The 23,755-nt window shown below is 44.1% G+C and overlaps 2 protein-coding genes across 5 annotated transcripts in view; one reads left to right on the top strand and one right to left on the bottom strand.

The window, feature by feature from the left end:
* On the top strand, nucleotides 1-3,378 carry COQ10A (coenzyme Q10A). The gene is made up of 5 exons (XM_072655050.1): nucleotides 1-277; nucleotides 684-812; nucleotides 1,404-1,596; nucleotides 1,780-1,881; nucleotides 2,570-3,378. The coding sequence occupies exons 1-5, from the start codon at nucleotides 150-152 to the stop codon at nucleotides 2,735-2,737; spliced, it is 720 nt and encodes a 239-aa protein (XP_072511151.1). The 5' UTR covers nucleotides 1-149; the 3' UTR covers nucleotides 2,738-3,378.
* A 984-nt stretch (nucleotides 3,379-4,362) lies between these two features.
* The window catches only part of CS (citrate synthase), a 32,497-nt gene continuing 13,104 nt past the window's right edge, over nucleotides 4,363-23,755 (bottom strand). The window contains exons 1-11 of one of the 4 annotated variants that reach the window (XM_072655048.1): nucleotides 23,578-23,715; nucleotides 14,333-14,383; nucleotides 13,039-13,146; nucleotides 12,338-12,403; nucleotides 11,903-12,034; nucleotides 11,442-11,630; nucleotides 7,483-7,682; nucleotides 7,033-7,162; nucleotides 6,829-6,930; nucleotides 6,381-6,590; nucleotides 4,363-5,999 (exon numbers count right to left, since the gene is read on the bottom strand). In XM_072655048.1, coding sequence (XP_072511149.1) covers nucleotides 5,829-5,999; nucleotides 6,381-6,590; nucleotides 6,829-6,930; nucleotides 7,033-7,162; nucleotides 7,483-7,682; nucleotides 11,442-11,630; nucleotides 11,903-12,034; nucleotides 12,338-12,403; nucleotides 13,039-13,122 — 1,284 coding nt within the window. In that variant the 5' untranslated portion in view covers nucleotides 13,123-13,146; nucleotides 14,333-14,383; nucleotides 23,578-23,715 and the 3' untranslated portion in view covers nucleotides 4,363-5,828. Of the gene's footprint in view, nucleotides 6,000-6,380; nucleotides 6,591-6,828; nucleotides 6,931-7,032; nucleotides 7,163-7,482; nucleotides 7,683-11,441; nucleotides 11,631-11,902; nucleotides 12,035-12,337; nucleotides 12,404-13,038; nucleotides 13,147-14,332; nucleotides 14,384-22,357; nucleotides 22,614-22,960; nucleotides 23,221-23,577; nucleotides 23,716-23,755 lie in introns of those variants that run through there. The other 3 variants (XM_072655046.1, XM_072655047.1, XM_072655049.1) reach the window with 3 other exon arrangements.

A 23,755-nucleotide genomic window follows, 5' to 3' on the forward strand; every position in this document is an offset into this window, starting at 1 on the left:
TGGTTGTGAGGCGCAGCCCCCCGCTCCTCCAGGCCTGATCTCCCTCCGGGCCTTCTTCCCTCCCGGGCTGCCGCTCCCAGCCTGCGAGGGTGGGGGTGCCGGTCCGCCGCTGGAGGAGAGGGCCAAGAAGGCAGGAGCGCGCAGGGCGCATGGCGTTGGCGGGCGCGCGGCGGCTCCCCGCTGGAACGCGCGCGGCTGCCCGGCGCGGCGGCTGCTTCGGGCCGGGCGCGCACCCCGCCCCGCCCCCGGGCCCTCTGAGAAGGCTGCGGCCAATGAGGTGAGGCCGCTCTCCCGTCCGAGCGGAGCGGGTTAGGGGGACCGGTTGGGGGGGACTCCCGCAGAGCCGCGATGGCCTGTCCAGCCGCGCTCCGCGTCCCTGCGTGGCCCAGGACCGGCGTGCTGGCTACCCTCGGGGGGCTCCGCTTCCCCGGCCGGCACCGGGGCTCCTCCCCCGACCCTGTCCTCGGCCGCCCCCGACCTTTAGCACTCGTGACCGCTTGGCGAGGGTGCCTGGCGGGCTGCAGCTGGTGCTGGGGGCGGGGAGCGGGCAGCTCGCCCAGCTGCCCTTTCCTTCCCCTGGGAAGACCCCCGGTCCGGGCACGACGGAGGACGCGTCCTGACGCTGGCCGCAGGGGCGCCCGGGCAGGCTGACGCTGCCTCCTTCCTCTCTTGTCTTCCTGCAGCCTCTTGCTGCCCAGAGCTGCCCAGGCCTTGGGAGCTGAGGCTGGGCTTTCCCACAGCCGTTCCTTTATGGGCTTCGCTTCCCCATTCACCAACAAGCGCAAGGCGTACTCCGAACGCAGGATTATGGGGTGAGAAGCCCCTGCCCTTCCCCTGGTGTTAAAACAAAATAGGGCACCCCACACTGATACGTGGAAGTTTTACTGCATCTCCCACCACGGTTATGCTCCTGCCCACCTGGAGTAACCTGTATAACAATTCACTTCAAATATTTCAGCGCTAGCCACAGAACCCAAGTACAAAGATTAAATAAGAACTGACCCTTCTAAAATCAAAGACCTTACAAACTATTCTGTTCTCACAGTGCCAGGCCACTGATGCCATTTTTCCTACTATTTTCTTCAACCTCTACGAAATTATCAGTGGTCTTTGCTTTACCACAAGACACTTGCCTATTTCCCAGTGGCCTGAAGATTAAACCAGCCTTTTTCCAGTTCTGAGTGCAGCACTGGCCTAATTTTTGACGTGTTCTACTGCTTTGGAAGAAGGGGCATCTGCCTTTATCGTTTGGGGAGGTCAGCTGATGTCCATATGCCTGGGATGGATGGGTTGTGCATACATTTCTGTATACAGTCAGGGTTAAGAGATGGCAGACGCTCGGACCCCATACCTAGATCCTTGGCCCCTCTCTTTGAACCCCCTCCCCCGCCAAATGCCCCCAGGTACTCAATGCAGGAGATGTATGAGGTGGTGTCCAATGTCCAGGAGTACAAGGAGTTTGTGCCTTGGTGTAAGAAGTCCTTAGTGGTGTCCAGCCGAAAAGGTTACCTGAAGGCCCAGTTGGAAGTTGGCTTCCCACCTGTTGTGGAACGTTACACTTCAGCTGTCTCCATGGTCAAACCTCATATGGTCAAGGTAAGGCGCTACCCCATTCTTAGCTTGATACCATGAAACTTGGGGGCAGAGCACTAAGGTGACAGACAAGTCATTTTCTTTTCCTTTACTAAGTACAGCATTAAATTTACTAAGTAGCTTATGTCTACTTGGTAATTTTCATGTCACATTTTGGGCTTTGCTGACAACCCATCTCTCTACTAGGCTGTCTGCACTGATGGCAAGCTCTTCAACCATTTAGAGACCATCTGGAGATTCAGCCCTGGTCTTCCTGCCTACTCCCGAACTTGCACTGTGGACTTTTCGGTGAGTCAGGGTGCCGTGGCTGGGAAACGGTGGATGAGACTGGCAGTTCAGCAGCCATTTATTCATGTGCCACTTACTTAATATGCCAGGCACTGTGCTAAGTTCCAACTACCACCTAAACCAAAGGTGTCAAACTCTCAGGGGCTGCCCAGATGTCAACAGAACTCCCCAGTGCAAGCTGAATCATATTAAAATCTAATTGGGAAATATTTAACAAAATAAATGCAGCATAGTTACTAAGTCAGTATGCGGCCATCAGGGACTTTGTCTCTGTTAGTTCGGGGCCTGGAGTCTGGACTTAAGTTCAGATCCAGTCTCACACTTACTAGCTGAGTGACCCTAGGCAAGTCATTTAACTCATTTGTCTGTTTTCTCATCTGTAAATTGGGGGACAATAATAGGACTTCCCTCTTAGGGTTGTCATGAGGACCAAATGAGTTCGTTGCAAAGCACTTGACACAGAGCCTGGTACATATCACTAGCCTAGGCCAACCCATGGCATGCTTCCCACAGGACTGCCCCATGATGGAAGTCACACTTCTGTTCTACTTACTGCCTAGTTGGTGTTTGAATGGTTGCTGCGTACTTTGAATGGAAGCTGTGGGGTTAAAAGCTTTGAATAGCATCACTGAATTTGTTTGTGGAAGTTAAAGTGAGGGCTTCTGTCTCCTTCTGCCCCCGTCCCTAGGTTTCCTTTGAGTTTCGCTCCCTGCTCCACTCTCAGCTGGCCAGCATGTTCTTCGACGAGGTTGTTAAACAGAATGTTGCTGCCTTTGAGCGCCGAGCAGCCACAAAGTTTGGTCCAGAGACAGCCATCCCCCGAGAACTCATGTTCCATGAGGTGCACCATACATGAGACCAGCCCTGTCACTTATTTATTTGGTTGTGTCCATGCTCCATCCTCTGGGGCAAGTCTTGTTTATGTCTGCCTCCCTGCCCCGATAGTTCTGGCTCTCCAGGCAGAGAACTCAGGAATCTGGAGTGAGCTCCTCACTTAGGAGATGCTGGGGGAAAGGGAGTTTGATCTCCAGGAGTTGGCTAGCCTGACTCTGGGAACTGAACCTTACATACCTGTCTCCTGGAAACTGAACTCAGAATTGCTGGGATTTTATGTCTTTGGTTGTGTCTTGTGAGCTAGGCCTCCTTTTCCTGTCTAACTTGTGGTGCCTCAGTGTCTCTGAAAGGATATTACACTGTTCCTCTCTTGTTAAGGAGCTAAGGGGATAGGGGCAGTACTTATTGTCTTGGTAAAGAAGCCTTATGAGGGAAGTTACTTCCATTTTGGAATCCAGGTATTTTGAGGTTCTATCTAAAGTCTCTGTTCCAAAAAAGGAAAATATCCCCCACCTGGCTAATAAACGTAGAATGTCAGGAGTTTTTCCCCCTTCCAGGGTGGAGGGGGAGGCTTTGAGTAAAGTTGCACTTACTTCTAGCCTGTCCCTTTCTTCCACCTGGGCTGAGTGTTTTGATGAAGAACCAATAAACCAATTGTGTGGATTTGGTTTTGTAATGCTTTTTAGGTAAGGAATACACACAGGGCAGGAAGAGAACTCAATGGGGTAAGAAGGTATCCCTGTACAAGTTCTTCGGACACAGTGTCCCTGCTAACTATAGCGCACATTCCCCTGGCTGGGGCTGTTATCCAGGCCCTTCCTCCCTATTTATAGCCTCTCTTCAGAAGGTCAGTTGTAGCAGGAACCTAGTGGGGGAAGGGGTGGGGAGGTAGTAGCACAAGTGAGAAGGGATCCAGACCAGAACCAAACCTGGTCTCAAACAAGAGCCATTAGAACTTCTTTTGTATGAGGGCCTCTCCACCATTATGGTAAAGAATCCTATGGACACTCTCAGAATGACGTCTTTAAATGTAAAAAAATAAAGTACATGTGAGCACAGAGGAAAACCAGTTATAGTGAAGTCAAGTTCACCTTGGAACCCCACTGGGAAACAGGAAGATCTGGGCTCCAGTACCACTTCCGACACTACCTAGCTCTCTGAACCTGTTTCCTCATCTGTAAAAGTGATCATTTCTAGCACTAATAATAATCTCACAAGAGTTGGCTCAAAGGAGTTAATTTAAAGCATGTATGTCCAGTGTCCTAGTTTTTAGAGAGGTTATAGCCATTTTCTGGCAAGAGGGCAGAATTATCAGCCCTCACCCCAAGGTCATGCATTTAACTCCTTTTACCCAGTGTGAGCTGGGTAGGAAGAAGACAAAGAAAGGTTGGGAATTCTTGTTCAACAAATTTCGTACCCTGGCCCCTCTCAATAGTAGTTATACTATCAATATCCATCAGCTGAAAAAACATGGATCATGGATTCCTTTCCAAAAATCCATGGTGTCTTCAAGAATCTGAGGCTGCCAATAACTTGGAAATTACTGGTCTAAGAGTTCCTGATACTGAAGAAAGATAAGGAAACCCTTGAATCAGGCATGCAGAGCCTTTGATCTCTGTGGCTTATATGATGACATGAAGATACAGCTTTGTTAATAAAAACATTTATTTTGTTTTATACAGAACAACCTGAAGTCTGCAACAAGACTCTTGACAGTTACCCAGGGGTTCATAGACAGTGTGTCCATCTCAACAGCTTGGTTCTAGGGACAGGGGATCCACACAAACACAGGCAGGATTGGAGGGGTTGGATGAAGGGGACACAGTGAGAGGAGTGTATTTCAGTCCTTTCTTAAAGAAGCGGCAGCAGAGCATTCTGAATCACTGAAAAACCTGTGCAAATGGGGCTCTAAGCAATGAACCATGTTGGGGGAGGCAGGGGGAGTGAGGAGGAGACCGCTGGATAAATAAGTTTGTTTGTTGGAGGGGTGGCAAGTTGTGGTTATTTATATTAATAATGCCCTAAGCCCCGGGGTCTAATACTAACAGGATCAAATCTGTTCAAGTAATTTTCACTTCAAAGTTTTTTTAAAAAAAGATTATCCCTGTAGGCATATCATAAAGACAGCATGCTAGGCCATTCACAGGCCCCTGCTCTTTAGAATACATAGGGAAAAAGAAGTGGGTAGAAGTTTGTGGCCTGATCTATCTGGATGTGAACACAGTTCACAGTAAGCATGGGGTAGGGGGTGGAGACAGAGACTGACAAAGGAAGAGGCCAAAACTAGTGGTATGTACAAAATGAAGGATAAGAGAAGTCCCCAATATAATGAGTCCAAAGCTCTTGCAGCCCAGGGAGTAGCAAGTACATAAAATCCAAGTGAAGGTAGTTTCTTTAAAATAGTGAAAGGTACCCAAGACTTCATCTTTCAAAGGAGAAATAAAACAAAAAAAGTCAAAATATTAAATGCTGTTGTCACTGTTCAACTGGTGGGAGAGGATGCCAAAATGTCCCACCAACTAAGAGGTCAAACATATGTGTGAGTGTGTGTGTGACAGAGAGAATGGAGTGGGGGAAGAGAGGCAGCAGCGGTGGGGCTGGTTGTAATGTGCTTGGGGTTGGTGTTGACATTCCAACATGATTCCTATGGAAAACTTGATTTGGGGGTCAGAGTTCTGGTTTTTGGCCTACTGGTGAAATGATGTTTGGTTGGGGATGGGGGTAGGCTAAGTAAAACAAAACCTTAAATCTCCACAGTAAAGGAGTGAATGCAGATTCCCTGTAACCAGCACTGACCCTTTTGGGGCAGGGGGCCCATCCTGGCCCACATCTGTATTAGTCTAGTTCAACCTAGAGTCAATGGACAATTTGTCACACTGGGCAGGGGAGAGAGGTTAGTTAAGGGAGGTAAGTCTCATCTGTCTTTTTTTAAAATCTTAATTTACACTTTAAATAACCTCAAACTTAGTATCAGTGCCTCAAATATAATTTAATTCTAAAAGTCTTTAAAGGCCCCCTGAAACAAAAACAAAAAAGTGTGTACTGTCTCTTAAAAGTCTCCTCACTCTGGCAGACATTCTCTTTCCCCTCCCTGCCCTGCCCAGTCCCCATCTTTACCCTGACTTGGAGCTTACAAACTGCATCAAACCGTCTGTGCTCATAGATTTGGGCCTCTCCAGGGGGAAGCCTAGAGCTCTGCTCCAAATGAGCTGTGCCAGCACCCCCAGCGCCCGTGAAACTCCAAAGAGAACTGTGTAATAATTCATCTCTGTCATGCCGTAGTACTGCAGGGTAGAAAGAGAAATAAAGAAGAGGGTTTAGGATGAGGGCTAGGGGTGGCAATGAACACAAAGCAGGGTTTGGTGATTGTGATCCAGGGTTTCTGTTTTCCTCATAGGAGGCTCTGGCTTAAATGCCTTCAGAGCTGGGATAGAGCTGGGAGAGGCATAACAACTTGGAAACTAGAGGGAAAACACTTGTTGTGAACATTTGTTACAAAGATTTTGAGTGTGTGGAAGAGAATTGGGGAAATAGCCTGAAAAATATGCTTGGGGGGGGCAGTGTCAGATGTTTTATTTGTTAGTAGGGCTTTGATGTGACTGGCCAGCTAGCCATAGCAAAGGAAATCAGGGAGAAAGGAGAAACAGAAGGTAGCAGGTCCTTACCTGCAGAAGCACCCCACTGTGGGCATCTACATTGGGCCAGGGGTTCTTGGCTTTGCCCTGCTCCAAAAGGACATCAGGTACAATTTTGTAGAGTTGAGCCACCAGTTTAAACATGGGATCATTAGGCAGATGTTTCAGGGCAAATTCCCGCTGACAGGTATATCGTGGATCAGTTTTTCTTAGTACAGCATGGCCATATCCAGGGACCACCTACAGAGGGTGTGGAAGCTAATTAGTACCTCTAGGGGAGAACTCCCATTCCCCTCCTCAAAGTGGGAAATGAAAAACCAAACCAAATGATCTAATGATCTAAAGTTCAGGCAGACTCCCAACTCTCATCTCAGATGCCAGGGAAGGCTGGAATTCATTCTCTTCTCCCACCCAGCTCTTCTCATCTAGAAAATCTGGATCTGATAGTCTCCTCTTGCCTTTATTGTGCTTTGCTTACCCTGCCTGAGTTGAGCGTGTTCCAGATGTAGTCACGCAGTTTTTCATCATCCACCTCTTTGCCAACTTCTTTCTGCAACTGTGTCAGCCAGACGAGTACTTCCTGTGGATAATGTGGCAGCGGAAGGAGGTCAACACATAGGTTAGAAGGAGATAGTTGGACAGAAAGAGCTGAAAGGACAAGGAGCTGAGAGTCAGCTATTACCTGATTGGCTAGTCCATGGAGGGGCCCAGCCAGTCCATTCATGGCAGCTGCAAAGGATAGATAGGGATCTGAAAGAGCACTGCCCACCAGATGGCTAGTGTGGGCACTTACATTGCCACCCTCGTGATCACTGGAGGAAATAAGAAAAATCAGGTCAGTTATCCATATATATCCCTGGTGTACAGAGGATGGGAGCATTGGCAAAGGACAAAAGCAGGGGACTGGAAACAATGACCCTATTGCCCTTCCAACATGGCTCCTGTTCTTGGGATGGCTGTTTTGACTCCCTCCCTTGACTTTTTATAATGACTACTGTAATCTCTGGATCTAGGCTTTAGCTTTATTCTTGCTCACAGCTCTTTCTCTGAAGCAATATATGAATTATGGAAAGACTTTTTCCAAAATTTTCCACATATCCAGACACTTACTTGGTACCCAGGTCTGGCTCACCTGTGGATTGTGAGGTATAAGCGCATGAGCTCAGTAAACTGGGCATCACTGTAGCCTAACATGCTGGTGAAGTTATGAGACCAGTCAAGTTTGGTGTCTATAGCCCCAATGCTGCTGCCTTCGCGATACAGATTCCGGTAGATCTTTGCTGCAACACAAGGTAGCTTGGCAATGAGATCCATGCAGTCCTCATAAATCAGCTTGGGAAGGGGAAGAGAAGAAAAAAGAGGTATTAACTTCAGAGTGCTGAATAAAAAGAAATGACATCTTATGCCATAATTGTTCCACAACCCTATCTATGGGATGCTGATTTTGATTGCATCAGTGGTGTTTGTTGAGCTTGTCACAACAATGCCTGATGTACTGAACTACTGTATTCATATCCCTTAATATACTTGTTATTCAGTTGGTTCCAGATTTTAAGATCTTTGAGGGAAAGGCCTTTTGTATCCTACACAGGGATTGGGACACAAAGAAAGTACTCAATGACTGTTGTTTGATATCAAAATAATTCAATACAGCTTAATTCAAATGCTAAAGAATAAGAAAACATATCTAAATAAACAAACCCCTATGATAATGTCTACCATTCATTAACCCACTATCAGTCTCATCCAGGATTGGTTCAGGGAGAGTGTGGCTGAAATTCAAACACTTGAGGAAAAAAACCAGAAATACTTAGCTGATTTCTTGCAAGTTCTCAAGGAAGAAGAATACTTATGGAAACCTGAGAATCAAGATATTCACCTCTAGCTAAGAAACATTCATGAGTCAAAGATTGAGTTTAGACATAAAACAAATCTACTATGGAACATAAGATTCATATACAGAACTCCACCCACCCCTCATCCCCTCCGTCAAAGAATAAAAGATCACTTTCATCATAAAGAACATGTACAGAAAAGGCAATTACTAACCAACATTTCTATCATTGAATAAGAAGCTTCAAAGAATGAATTTCTAAAGATGTCAATTAAGAGAAAATGCCCTGTTATCATTTTAAAAAGCAAGGGGAGATGATACCAGACACTTGCATATAACAATATAATCTTTATTACATATCAGATGCACATCAAGAACAACCCTATACTACATTCACAGATCTTACAAAAAGTGATAACATTAATTGGTGCTGGCTGACTTGCTACTAAGCAAATCTGACTATATAGGTAAATTCAGCAACTTCAAGCTATACCAGGCTGACCAAGCTGAGTATTCAGGAGTGAATATCACTGGAATGAAAGTGAGCTTCATACTTAGGCAGTTTCATTCAAGCTATCCTGATAATAGGAACAAAGCTAGTATGACTTTTTTTTTGAAATACAGGTGACAAAACAAGTTTGAAATGTCATTGAAATGCTAAACAAAAACAGAAAAAGTCACATTATAAAAAACTGGAGGAAAATAGATGGAGGCCCCTCTTTTACAATTAAGAAGCCGGAAGAATTCCTAACAGATGCAGATCTGTTAAGGGGTTAGAAGAAAGCACCAAAAAAAAAAAAAATCCAAACCCACCAGTTTCAACTACATGCAACTAAAAATTTTGCAGAAACAGTATCAATATATTTAGGATTGTTAACTGCAGAAAACTTTTGCATTAAATATCTGATAAGCATCCAATATATATATTGAAATGGTTCAGGTTGGAGGGGTTTTGGGAAGACAGGCAGTGTTCCAACCATTGTGGAAAGGAAATTGGAATTATTCAAAGAAAACTACTAAAATGGCATTTACCCTTTTACAGCAATTCCACTGCCGGGTATATGCTCCAAGAAGGTACAAAGTTTCCATATATGTTGGCAAATATTAATTAAAACAGCTTTTGTGTTTGCAACTGAACAAAGTAGGGGAACAGCTAAACTATGACATATGAATGTACTTAAAAATAGACAAACATGAATTCAGAGAAACATGGAAGTCTCATATAAAGAAATGCAAAGTAAATAAGCAGAACTAGGAAATCAATATCACAACTACAAAATATAAACAAAAAGAAAAAAAACTAATTACTAATTGTATAATTAGTGTATAATTACTAAAACTAGGCCGAGTTCCTGAGAATAGTGAGAAAGTATACCTCCTTCCCCTTTGCTGCAGTTACATGAAACACTGCAAACCTGGCTGGAGGCAGTGTATTCATCGGATGACTTTGCTGGAATTTTCTTTTTTTTTTAAAATCTGTTTCAAGGAAAGGCTCTACTTGGGGATGGAGATGGAGTTGGACATAATTAGAAATGTATGTGATATAAAAACAAAAGGCATCAATAATTTTTAAAAACAGACTCAGAACTTTATAGTATAACTATTATTTATTGTATATATTTGTAACATAAATGTTATAAAAAAGTATAAATGAAAGGACCATACAAGCTAGGATTTTAATGAGAAACAGGTGAAAGCTGTCACTGACTCCCACCTCAGACAGCACATTCATGTGAAACATTATTCAACAGAGTGAAAAATAAAATTAAGGCCTATATATCCTTTGGGAAGGATGATAAATACTGTGTCAATCAAACTATATATAGATCTACAAAAGGTGATGTTCTTAATTCTTTTCATGAGATCCAGAACCACCAAAAGCATAAAATCCTGCTAGCTGTTCAACATTATTGAACAACAAAGTTTAGCTAGGAGGTCCAGTATATAGAGCAATGAGCCTGGAATCAGGAATACTTGAGTTCAAATCCAGCCTCACATAATAAGCTGTGTAACCCCAGGCAAGTCACTTAACCTTTATTTGCCTCAGTTTCCTCACTTGCAAAATCCGGATAAAAAATTCCCTCAGGGTTGTTGTATGGACCAAATGAGATATTTGTAAAGCACCTGAAAAATGCTTAGCACAGAGCAGGTACTTAATAAATGCTTACCCACCCCACCCACCGCCATATGTCAGTGTCACCACCCATAATTTGCCTAGAAGAGATGCCTATATATTGAAAGTTGAACAGATGTCTGATTCCAGGCACCTCCCCACAAAAGGGTAGCTTTCGAAAACACTACAATGAGTTTAAAACATCAATCCTAGCAAAACTGAAGAATGGGTTCCTATGTATTTAGGAATGGATTAATGATCACTAGGAGGCAGCATGGATCCACTAAAATTTAAGTCACACTGTAGTGATAATATCTAGGTTTTGGCAAGATTAAAAATATCTGATAGTCACTCATTCTATCCTTATGGAGAGGATGAAGATATGTGGGGTAGATGATAGTTAAGGGGATCTAGGGTAGAATGATTGTGCTCAAATTAATGCTGATTAAGTGTTTTAGATGATAATAAGAGCCAGGTGGGAAAGAACACAAAACTGAACGACAAAAATCAGACCCTGGCTGTCCTAAAAGGACAGGCTGACTAATACGATTAAATTTAGGTAATAACTGTAAAGTCCACTACTAAGGCTGAAAATAATGAAAGTATAGTGGTATAGAATTGGGGAGGTGTGCCTAGATAGCAGTTCATTTGAAAAAGACTTGGAGCTTAGTTTACTGCAAAGTGTAATATGAATTAACCATATTATATAGCAGCCAAAAACCCTCCTCAAACTTCACATAATTTGGGGCTTCACTAACATAAATACAGTATAAGAACAAGGGAATTAACTGTCTATTTCAATCAGACCATTTGCGCTCCCTCTCCATGGACAGCTAGAGAATGCTCAGAGTTGTGGCTGATTGGAACTAGTCTCTTGAAGGGGATAGTTTTAATTCAGTGGCAGAGCCTGAGACCCTGAGAGGCAGAATACTAAACTATCTAGTTACTGAGAAGGGAAGGAAGAGGAGTATATGGTCATAAAAGTCTAAGATGAGTCTACTTTACTCAGAGCCCTGGCAGGTCTCAAGAAAAGCTAACTCTCCCGAATCTCCCTCCCAATCCCATAAGTCTTTCCCTTCACCTGCCCTCACCTCCTTGACCTCACACTCTAACTTCCTCTCATTTGACACTATCATTATCCTACCTCCCAGTATTTGGCCCGATTGATGCCTTCAGAATAAGCCCGAGCGAAGTTACTCTCACTGTTGAGGGCCGTGATAGCTGCACTGAGCTGAGACATGGGATGCAGATTAGTAGGGAAGTTGTCCAACATGGTGACCACATGGGAGGGCAGAGCAGCTCGTTTTGCCCATTCTTTGGAAAGCCAGCTCACCTAAAGATAAGGAAACAATATGCAGAACACTGGGGATGGAGAGAAAATAAAGACAGGATAGAAAGGGGAGACAGCAAAAACTAACCAAAGAATGTCAAGGATAGATCAATCCAAGCCACTTAAATAGTAGTTCTCTGTACTCAATTCCATCCCTTTATCTTGTCCTCAGAACCACCCAGATCAGGATTAAGTGACTGAAGAGAAAAGGGAGAGGGGAAAGGCAAAGTATATTGCCTGTGAGTGTGGAAGGAGGGCTAAATGTCCTGCTTTACCTGTTCCTCAGTTGGAATTTTTCCAGTCACAAGCAGCCAGAATAAACCCTCAGGAAGGGGTTCTTCCCCTCCCTTGGCCTTAGGGAGCAACTTCTGGCACTCTGGGATACTGTAGCCACGGAAACGGATACCCTTGAAAGAAAGAAGAGTGAGAAATACTCCCTTGTGGATTTGTCAGTTTGGAAAGACACCACACCAAGTACTGCATTGTTACAAACTTGATACTCAGACTAGATGGGTCTGCTTATTCTAACCTAGCCTACTCGAGGCTAAGCTTTTCTAATAAGGTCTTCAACTCGTTAATGTGTACGTAAGTCTGTCTACACAACCAGATCGTAAGAACATGAAACACCATATTTCTATATTTTCTAAACAGCACCCAATCCAGACCTCTGCACAATTACTCAATAATACTGACTTAGGAAGAGTTCTTACCTCATCAGGGTCCAGAACTGATGTTTCATATATTAATCCTTTCATACCCCTCATGCCACCATACATCTAAAGACAAACAGAAGCAAAATGAGCACAATTCAAGCTTGTTCTGTGAAAACTCCCCAGAAAATAAAGGTGTTCCCTACCTCCCCAACACCTAGCCATGTAAAGACCAAAATGACTCTATAGAGCCATCAACTGGAAGGAAGGAAAATATTGATACTCTGTAGAATGGTGAGAAGGGGAAATGGAGGGGGGAAAAGGGGAGAGAGGGCCTAATTTCAGAATCTAAAGTTAGCTCTTGCTTCCAGGTGTTTCTGTGTTCTTTTTACTGAACACTGTCAGTGTAGCAGCATCATCTCCCAATTCCCAAAAGAGAATGAGGAAAATATCTCTAAAAGGATGAGGGTTGGTGCCCAGTGACTGAAAAAAGTAGTTTTCTGGACTACTCAGACTATGTACATCTGAATGTACTGAAAGATATCAAGGTTTATAACAGATCATATCATCATTATCATCATCTCATAGGCAAAGCAGAAACTCCAAAGAAGGGGTGGTTACAAGGGGCGAAAAAGCAACAGAAGAAACTTATTTTTCACCTCTTCCAGGGGCTTAGATTAGACTCATGGCTGTTCCATAAGGCTGGATGCTTCTAGACATTACCTCCTCTCCCAATGCAGCATCCATAAGCCCTTACTTACCATGTCCACAGTGATCTGCCCCACTACAGTCTTGCCATGCTGCTGTCGGAAGTTCTTGATTCTAGTTTGTTCCTTAGGTATCATGTCACTGAGGATATCCTTCAGATTCTAGGAGGAAAGATACAGAAGCTAAGCTGAGAAAGCTAATGAACTTGTACCACAGAATTTAGAAGAATGTCCACCCCTCCTCTTTCAGAACTGAAACACATTTATCTACCAAAGAAAATGATTTAACTAACTAGTCACGTCAGGGAATACTCCAACAGAAAATATTTCTCTTCCATATCTGATGTCCCTACCCTAAGTTCTTGCATCCAACACCAGCTAATGACTCTGAAGATAGTCTTCATTCCTAGAAGACAGATAAAGGCTATTTCCAGATAAAGCCAAGTAATAATCCCATAATTACATGGTGCTTAAGGTTTACCAAGTACTTTCAGCATAGAAATCCAGTGAGGGCATTATACAAGTATTAACTTTAGTAAACAAATGAGGAAACTGAGGGTTAAGGGAAAGGGAAGGGAAGAAGCATTTACACAGGGCCTACAATGTGTCAGGCACTATGCTAAAGCACTTTACAGATATCTCATTTGATCCTCACAACAATCCAGCAAGGTAGATGCCTGTCATTATTCCCACTTGACAGTTGAAGTGACTGAAAAAAGTAGTTTTCTGGACTACTCAGACTATGTACATCTGAATGTACTGGAAGATATCATCAAGGTTTATAACAGATCATATCATCATTAGGCAAATTTACAGAGGAAACTGGAGGTTAAGTGATTAAGGGTCATACAGCTGGTATGTATACTAATCCAAATGATAATGGGATATTTTATAAGATTAGAAAAATTATAAACTTCTACACAGAAACAAATAGATCAAACCATCAAGGGGAATAATTAAAAATGAGAACTTCAAAATACAACCTAAAGTAATTACAAAAAAATTAGTAGCAAATTTTTGTTGAAAAAACATCTTAAATGTGGCAGAATAAAGAAATTGTATATTTATACTCAATTACCAAGGAAAAAATAGATGTTGAGTAAACGAGGACCACAACTTGCTACAAAGTAATCAGGACTTTTTTGGGTGGAAAAGGGAGGTAGATTAAACACATGTGGAACTCATGCTCCACAGGGATACTGGAGGGAAGTAACATAGGACAGGTATGAGGCTCATTTATCTAATCCCAACCACCTCCAATGCTCTGAATCAATAATAATCAAGTAGAGTTCTACTGCCTGCTCCCCCCCCAGTTCCTAATGATCCTCAGACATATACCAAGACTTACAGTTGCAGAAGCACTGGCATGTCGGGCTGCAAGAATAAGACAGGATGCATTCTACAAGAGAAAACAAAAACCAGAAAAGGTGAGAACTAAGTATTAATCAAGTGTTCCTGTCAGACTACTGTGCCAACCTTGAGAAATTACCAAGAGTTAACCAAAAGCAACATTATCTCTTCTTCCCACTTCCAGTTTGGCATCCTAAAAACTGACCAGACATGAAAAAAATGTAAAAGAACTGTCCCCTGACCAGTTAGAAAACAACCACCAAAGTAGTTGGTGAGAGGAAGCAGTCACAGCCCCATTAGTATTCACTGAAGAGAGGGAGCTTCTGTCATCTGGGCTCCTGGTCAGGGCTTTGCTGCATACAGTAGGGAGGGCCAGTTAGACAGGGCTTATGCTGCCTTTTGAAAGCATAGTATGGAAAAGCACAGGGCTAGTGGGCGAGCCTGCCTCATCCAAAGTCAACTCCAAAAAGCCACTAGTCAATGCTCCTACTCAATTGCAATGAGAAAAGCAAGCACAGCAAAGTGCTTAGTGCTGCTGGTAAAGTAGCTCTAGTACATATAATTCATTGGCAAGCATTTTAAAGAAAGCCCTTAAGTGGAAAGCAGGTCTTTGTACAATTGTTTTCAACCCTCTTAGGGAAAAAAAGGGGAATGAGCTCCAGATCAATCCACTTCAAAGTAGCTTATATCCCAAAATGCTTTTCACTTTCAGGAAAAAAAAAACACCTGGAATCTCTCAGGACAGGAAGTAAGGCTGCCCCACAACTGAAGAAAGAGAAATACAGGCAGCTGAGTGATTTCCTAAGAATATTTTAGATACAGTATGAAGATAGCACCTGACTCAGCTTTTCAATCTAAATGAAATTTGGGAATTAGGGGCTGTAACTATAATTTCTAACAATAATATGGTCAACACTCACATCTCACTAAAATTTCCTTGATAAACTTAGTCAGAATTTAGATATTTTCCAAGCCTTTCCCAAGAATAGTAAGGAGATCATAACTCAGATCGTATAGTGAGATCATATTCTCAGACACATTGAAAAAACGTACCAGTTCACTGAGACAATCCCAGCTTAACTAGCCTTTTCTCTCATCACTTCTTTGTGTCCTGTTCCCCACCTCCTCCAGAGTAAGACCCTTATTATCCATCATCTTTTCTGTAAGCATGAGCCTAAAACAAGCCCAGGTAATACAATACCAATTATTTCCCAGATATCATCCCTCTTCATGGCTCTTTCAGACCTGGGGCACTGCCCCCTTCCCCCAGCTCTCTTGAAGCAAGAAAATATCTAAGCAAAACTGACCCAGTGGATTGCCATTGGCAGTATTTACAATATTCTATATTATTAGCTGCCCACTGATGCCATTAGTAGGTAAGTGTATTTTTACACCTATTTCCCAGACTGGCAGCTATCCAAGGCAAAGAATCTTAAAAAAAAAAATCTTATTAAAAATTGATGCTAAATCCAACATTTCTTCATGAGGGTGAAGGTGTGTAACATGGTGATTACTGCCTACAAAACTTTACAAATGGAAAGAAGCCCACTAGAGAAAGACAGTGATTCTAAGGAGGTCTTAAGGTGCCTAGAAAACTTCAAGTACTTAATTCCAAAATGTGAGAACAGTTGGTGGGCTCTCCTCAAAATGCAAGATTGTCTTGAATCCACCATATACACCATTTCGGTAGGGGTGGGGGAAGGAGATACACCCACTTCAAACAGGAAAGCAGATAAATTGCATGGATTAACCAGCACCAATGTAACCCCACCCCCACCACTCTAGGTAAAAGGGAGGCTTCAACTCCTAAGTCAGTGGTGTCCCCTCCAATGTTTCGAGCTAGTCTCCAAAAGTTAACAGCTCAGTCCGGTGTGAGGAGGAAATACATACTTTAAACTACAATCTATGCACTCCATACAAACTACACCATGACCTTGGCTAGGGCGAGACATTCTAAGCCCTAGTTAGTCATTGGACTGTCAGAAGTGAAGGTACCTTAAAGATTAAGTCTAATTTCCTCATTTAAAGGAAACTGGGGTTCACAAATGTTAAGTGATTTTTTCTAGGTCACAGGTAGCACTCCACCTGCCTAGTAATCCTCCTCTATGGAGTGCATTCATTGCCTTCTCACCTGCCTGGAAGAATCCCTTACTTCCTTAAAGACCTTTCATAAAGTAAACCTTTCCCAATCCTTCTGTTTATGTTTTCCTTCCCTAAATTTCTTTTCTCTATTTTGCATATACTTATATATGTGCAGGATTCCCTACAGGAGAATGTAAACCAGTGCCTGGCATCCTCAGGTGCTTGTTATTGTTTGTGGATTCACTGGGTGGGGTAGCAATAGGAAGTCTATATGGCCATTTCTACAAGTTTATAGGATCACAGGTCTAGAGCTGCAAAAGATCTCCCAAAGTCATCAATTCCTGCCCCACCTTTTACAGTTGAGGAAGCTGAGGCCCAGGAAAATGAAATCATCTCATTTTATCCTGCTCAGTTGTATTTACATCTATCAAAACCTACATCTCAAGAAAAGCAGAGGGGGATTTTAAAGACAGGAGCCCATCAAGTATGAGCATTTAAAAGGCGAATAAGTATAACTTAAAAAACTAAACTGTATCACCTTGGCTTGTCGTTTAGACCCATGCTCATAGAGGGAAGCCTTTACCAAGGCAGCTCGGGCCAGTCACAGTCTTGTGATGATCAGCCTCATTTCTCTTATTTTGTAAAATGGGGATCACACCATCTACCCTGCCTACCTCACAGAACCATTACAAGCATTGTAATATACTAAAGAAAGCGACCTAGAGGTCATTTAGTCCAACCTGCCAGGCTAGTCTGTGAGCTACAGCTGCTTTTTAGTCATCCAAGTGAGGCTTTCCTTCACTCAAGTTGTAAAATCAAAACAACTAACTATACTTTATCTTCATTTGGGTCTATACTTCCCAGTTCCTCATAGAAGTGTCAAGAGGAATAAATGAAAAAATTTAACACACCATAAAATGCTGTGGATTTCCTCAGGGTGGGGGGCAGGAATAAAGGTGGTGGTGGTGAGGAAACTGCAGCTACCAACTCAGACTGACAACTGCTCTGTAACTTATATGGTCTCAGGAAGATGCCTTGGCACCGAGAGAGGCTCAGTGACTTGCAGTGATCACACACATAGGACAGATGTGGGACTTAAATGTGAGTCTTTCTGATGCTGAATCTGGATAGCTTTATTCTCTGTGCCATGCTGCCACACTACACAAAAGCACGGGGCGCTTTATTTTTATGGAGTGTGGATTGATGTTGAATTACCACCATGTTCTTAGAAGGTCACATCTCTCCAGAGTTCTGACAAGGAAAAGGCAACCAGGGTTTAGAGGACCATTGCAACAAGTTCATAGGATCCTCTGTAGTTAGGGAACAGGAAGTTCATCTCCAGTTTCCCTAGAATACGGAGTCCCATAGAAGGAAGATCCACAGAAAAAGGAAAGTACACAAATATCAAAGAGTTGTGTCAACTGCCCTTTAATTTTCCCAGGCAGTGCCAACCACACACACACAAAAAATTAAGCTGTTACTGAGAAATGGGATGTTCCCCAAGACATAGCAAGAATCCACATCCTACTTTACTTGGCAGAGATTCCTATCTGATCCCTGTAAACCCTGGTTCTAAGTTTTATCAGAAGTGAATGAACAGGTCCCAAACCTTTCTCCCATAATTCTCTCGGCTCTGACCCTCTGTCCTGGCCACCAGGCACAGACCACGTGGAAAGTCACTGTACTAATGGTAGCTGTCAGGTGAGTCAGGCATTCATTCATTCACCTTACCTAATAGGTCAATTTCTTGATGGTAAGAGTCATTTCACCTCAGTCAACCCACCAGACTCCTCCCCTGGCGTGGTCCTGGCATGAGATATCTGTCCTACAGAGGTCTGAGACAACTCTAATGGAAATCCTGGAGAAAACGGAATCTGACTTGTACCAAGGGAAACCATACAAGAAGTCCTTGTAACAACAAACCATCTCTTCTTTGGCTCTTTTAGTGTCCAAGGTAGACACATCTTTCCGTTGTTAAGAGCTTTTCTTTACAAGTAAAGATATCAGAGGTCATAGTGCTCTTTTCATTTGCCTTCTATTCCACCCCACCCAAATGGCTTCAAGAATACTGGAACAGAACAAGATCTGGATCTTTAGTTCTTATCAGATGAAGACAGAAGCCACACCTGCCAAGTCAGCAAGGCAGGCATAGCTCTTTATTAAATTAAGATGGGGAGCTTTGTGCTGCAGATGGCTCAAGGCAGAAGAACAACTTCATTAGGAGGAAAACAAAAGCAGGACAACACAAAGGAGCTTCTCTCCTCAAAACCAGATCAAAGAACTAACTCAAGCATTTGTATTTCACAATGGTGTTGATGAGAAGTTTTCCTTGACTCCTTAGTCCGGCCACTTAAGGCCTGAGTCTCCATTTCAGGTACTACACACATCCTAGAACACATTTCCTTAAGGACAGAATCAGTTTAAAGAGACTTAAAGGACACCTGGTCCAAAATCTTGCCTGATGGAATTCCTTCTACAATATCCCTAATAAGTCATAGAGTCTCAGAGAATCTCAGAATTGTAAGGGACTTCTAGGGCCATCCAGTACAATCTATACATGAAGACCTACCCAATACAAATACATTATTCCCAATATATGGTCATCCAGTCTCCATTTTAAGCCCTCCAGTGAAGGAATACACCACCTCCCTGGGTCAGCCCATTTCACTTTTGGATAGCTCTAACTGTTAGGAAGGAAACAGTAGAACCCTGGGCCAGGAGTCAGGAAGACCGAGTTCAAATCTGGCCTCAGATGTCACTAGCTGTAAGACACTAGGCAAGTCACTTAAACTCTGTTCACCAGAGAAGAAAATGGCAAACCAATCCAGTATTTTTGCTAATAAAACCCCACGGGGGGTCACCAAGAGTCAGACATGCCTGAACGACGACGACAACAGTTAGGACATTCATCCTTTTTGCAAATCTGAAATTGATGCTTAAACTTCCTAGTTCTTCCCTCTGGGTTTAAGCAAAACAAGTTAATAATCCCTCTCTCCTACATGCCAGCCATTGGATGAGATTATAGTCCGCTAAATCTCACGGATCTCCCATCTTATACCTGAATAGCCCTAGTAACAGGGAATTCATTACTACACAAAGTAGTTTATTCTGTGCTACTCCACAACTATGTGCTCTGTGGTCTGTTGCCAAAAGTTTCACTGATAATCTGAGAAGAAAAAGTCCAAAAATAGAGTTCCCTCACACACTAGACCCCAAGTCTTTTCATTTTCTCTCTTACCTCCAGCTTCAGGGAACAAAACCAAATTAAACAAATACAATGCTACTCTTCTGTTTTCCTTTCCAGAATCCAAATCTACTTAACAATTTTAGTTTCCAAACCTCTGCTCCGGGAGCTTTCTGTGGGTTCTTTAAAAAAGATGTAAAGAACAAACCTAGAGAAGTTAGTTCAGAAGTGATATTCAAATTTATGTGACCCAGTAGCTACATTTGCAACATTAACTAAAAGAAATGCAGCATTACTACACACCTAACAACTATGCCATATTCTAATGAAGAATTTAGATCTTTTATGTGTCCTAATGCAACCCAAGAGCTTTGATCTGAAGAGCACCAGCGTAAGGATGGGGGGTGTTTTGGAAGAATGGAAGGAAGTTCAGGGCCCAAGGAAAGGGAAAAATTGGTGATAAATGAAAGAGTGCTTATAAAACAGGCCCAGAAAAATGTACTGCTAAAACAGACCCTTTGGTCCAACTGGTGAAGAATACACTTACCGAAGAGGGTAGAGTATGGTAGCTGTCTTCAAATATTTGAAGGGTTATCATATGTGGAAGAAGAATTAAAATGACAGAGAACCAGGACAACTGGGTGAGAGTATGGGACTCAATTTTGGTTCAATAAAAGGGAAGAACTTCCTAATACGCAAAGCTGTTTAAAATTAGAATGGATGTTTAGCCATTGTATTTTTTCTCTCCACATCAGCATTTTTCAATTCTCCCCATTAGGAGAAAAAGAAATTTCTGGTAAAGGAGACATTCCTGTGCTGGATGGACTAATAAAGCCTCATACTTTTTTTCTTATAAGTTTCACTGCACAGTACTGATTTTGCTTTGCAAGTTCACAGGATCACAGGTTTGGAGCTAAAAGGAACTACAGATGTCATCTAGTCCAAATCTATTTTACAGATGAAGAAAAAAGGCCTAGAGAGGATATGAGGCAAGGTTCTCTCTTGGAGTGAAAAGTAGAGGGCCAGGACTTGAACTGAAGTCCTTTTGATTTCAAACCTAGTGTTCTTAGCACTGTGCCATGCAAGGCTTAAAGGTTCCATTCTAGGAATCACAGAAAATGCTGCCAGAGTAGGGCAGGTTACAAGGGAAAGCAAAGCACTTAATCCAGGCATATTGGAAAAGGAAACACCCCACAGACAATGAACTTTGAGCTATTTTCCTACTGCCAAGAAATTATTCTTTTTAGCAATAGTGGTGGCAAAGCCAAATAAGTGACTTCAGCGGCTCAGAAGTGAATGAGTAGTTGGATCCACTCCTTGGAAGGCATCTAATACAGGTACAATAAACAGGACCTGGGAAGGGCATAAGTCACATCACAAAGTAGTTACTCACAGATTTTTATCACCTCTCTAAACACCAAGAAAAGCTAGGTGATGGACATTACTCTTTAGGCATCAGATAAATGAGGTCAAAATCTCAAGCCTGAAGTGGCACACCTATGGTTCCACGGGATCATTAAACTACTTGCCAGAAGGAAAAACAGAAAGAAAGGAAATTATTTGGACCTCCCAAGAAAAGGAACTGAAGTCTGACCCTGGTAGAAGAGGCTATATTCGACCTTGAAGCTCAAAGGGCTAAGGGACACTTCTTTGAGGTCAGATCTCCTTTTGAGGTTCACATGATATAAAAATAATAACTGCTGACTAATCTTTCAGTTATCGTTGGGGTACTGAGGCAGAGGAGAGTCCTATCTGATGGAGCAATCTAAACATTCGCAAGATTTTCCAGGAAGAGATGAAAGGCTACTTGCAATGTGAGTCACATGACTCCTGCTCCCAGTGCTTCCCCAATGTTAATTTTAAGGGTAAAGAATCTCCACTGAATTCCAAGTCTGCACTCCTTAGGTTAAGCTTTAATAGGCTACCAAATAAAACTAACAGTAAGGCCAAATTCCAGCCAAGTCACTTCTCTCCCAAAGCGCTAGATTTAGAAGGTAAATACCCAAGTTTTATTCTCTTTACAGTGAAGTTAACCTATCTAGCTTGAGTTACCAGCTTAGGAATGTGCTAATTTTAGCACCTCCCTTTCCTCGGCCAGCACACTTGCCAGAGTTTCCCAGGAGGTTTCTTCACCCTGTTCCCAGGCAGCAGTAAGAAATAATAGCCAAATATCCACTTTCCCACTGGCCACTATGTTCTAGGTAAAACTAACAGATTCCACCTAACGGGAACTACCAATCAGGCCCAATATCAAAATAAACAAAACCACTTCTCTCTTCTGGCCTCAGTAGTAAAGAAAGTGAGTTGTCAGAAGGCAAAGTGAACCAACTATTTCCCTCTTTATGTTAGAGGGCTAGGGCTTCAACAAAGGACATTTTCTCTGTAAAGGGCATATTTATCTGGAGCCAAAGTTTCTGGTAATTTGACACCTGAGACAAGTAGGACAAAACTCGAGGAGCTCAAGAGGCAAAGAGTTTCATAGATTTAGAACTGCAGGGGACTTCAGAGGTCACCCAGTCTGCTCCCTCTCCTTTTACATATGAGGAAGTGGACCCGGTAAAGATGCGAGGTGACCTGCTTTAAGGTCACACCCAGGTGTGACCTAGGACTTTGGAAGAGTTCCTCTGCCTCCAGATACAACCTACCGAGGAGCCCAGGACTCCAGGAGTTTTGAAAAGGAAGCAGCTTCGGCTTAGTAAAGATTGTAACTGGGCTAACCGTGTTAACGTCACCCTGGCCATCCCTTTTTCCCCATACCTCAATTTGTTCATCTGCAGCATGGGTAGAATCCCGATCCTGCTTCAATCTAGATGATCAACGAGCTCGCTGCCCTGCCGAACCCAAGTCCCTCACGGTTAAGGGGGGAGGGGAGGGGAGAGGAAGCCCAAGCATGTGGGGGCCCCAAGAATAAACGCCTCAAGCCTCTCCGTGAAGTAGGAGCCAACACCAGACGCTAGCATCTTCCCCGCCGCCAGTAGCACATCTGGCTCTCCGGCGCCAGCCCAGCAATTCTAAAGCAATTCTCTGCCCCAGCCCAGGACCCCGCCGCAAGCGAGGCTCCGGCCCATGCACGCACGCGTCACGGGGACCCCTCACCCAGCGCAGGAGAGGGAGAGACGCCAGTTCCGCCCCGGGCCGCCCGACGAGTGCCGGCTCCCCACACCCCGCAGACCCAGGGGATCCGCCGACTGCACATGGCCCGGACGCCCCGGCCGGGCTTGGCTTCCAGCCGAGGGCTCGGCCCCTTTAAGGCGTGAGGACGGCGGGAGGGGACAGAGCACGGAGGTTCGGGGGCGCGCGCGGGCCTGGCAGCCGCCTCCACCCGAACGGGAGAGAGGGCGCTCCGCCTCAGTCACTCACCTTGGCCCCAAGGAGCCGGGCAGCCGCAGTGAGTAAGGCCATGGCTGACAGCCTGGGGAGCCGGTGGGCAGGGAGGGAGGAGGGGACCCACGGCACTAACCGAAGCCGCGGCCACACCAGAGGCAGCGCCGAGGAGTGGACAAGGTTGAAAGAAGGCGGCTGAGGGAAAGCGAAGACAAACCGGCGGCGGCGCCCTGCCCGGGGTCCTCACCGAAGCCCCGCCTTCTCGCAGGGGCTCATTAGCATGGCCCCACCTCCCCACGGTGCGGACCACCCCTCGAAGTACATTGGCGAAGCAGGGAGGGTGGGGCGGAGCCTGTGCGGCAGATGGGTAGGCAGGAGGAAGGATTGGACTGGCGGGGTTATAGGGTAATAAAAGGAGGGGGAGAGCACATAGGTGTCCACGTTTATGCCTGAGAACTTGGGTCTGGGCTCTCGCCCAGGGACCCGACTAGGACAGGAGATGAGTGAGGACTTTGAAGAAGCCTGGAGGAAAAAAAAGACCCCAGATCCGGACCGCCCTATGATGCCGTCAGACAGGTTGGATCACAGGCCTGCCCCTCCCCCCACACTCTTTTGAGAATGTCATTGGCTAATGACATCACCCCCCAGATAACCTCAGTGGCTGAAGTGAAGAAGTCATCCTGCAGCTTGATGACATCACCAAGAGACCAGCCCAGCCTGTGTAGAGATCTCTGTGGGCTGTCAGTTCTGAGCTGGGGGCCAGGGATGCAGGGCACTTAAGGATGATCTGTACACACAAACCCCCTCTCCCCCATATATATGTCTACGTGT

Source organism: Notamacropus eugenii, chromosome 3, assembly GCF_028372415.1.
Source record: "Notamacropus eugenii isolate mMacEug1 chromosome 3, mMacEug1.pri_v2, whole genome shotgun sequence".
NCBI classification, from domain to species: Eukaryota; Metazoa; Chordata; class Mammalia; order Diprotodontia; family Macropodidae; genus Notamacropus; species Notamacropus eugenii.

Coding starts and splice junctions, on each gene's coding strand:
- COQ10A (XM_072655050.1), top strand. CDS start 150: ATGGCGTTGGCGGGCGCGCGGCGGCTCCCCGCTGGAACGCGCGCGGCT. Junction 278..683: donor AGAAGGCTGCGGCCAATGAG/GTGAGGCCGCTC, acceptor GTCTTCCTGCAG/CCTCTTGCTGCCCAGAGCTG. Junction 813..1,403: donor TCCGAACGCAGGATTATGGG/GTGAGAAGCCCC, acceptor AAATGCCCCCAG/GTACTCAATGCAGGAGATGT.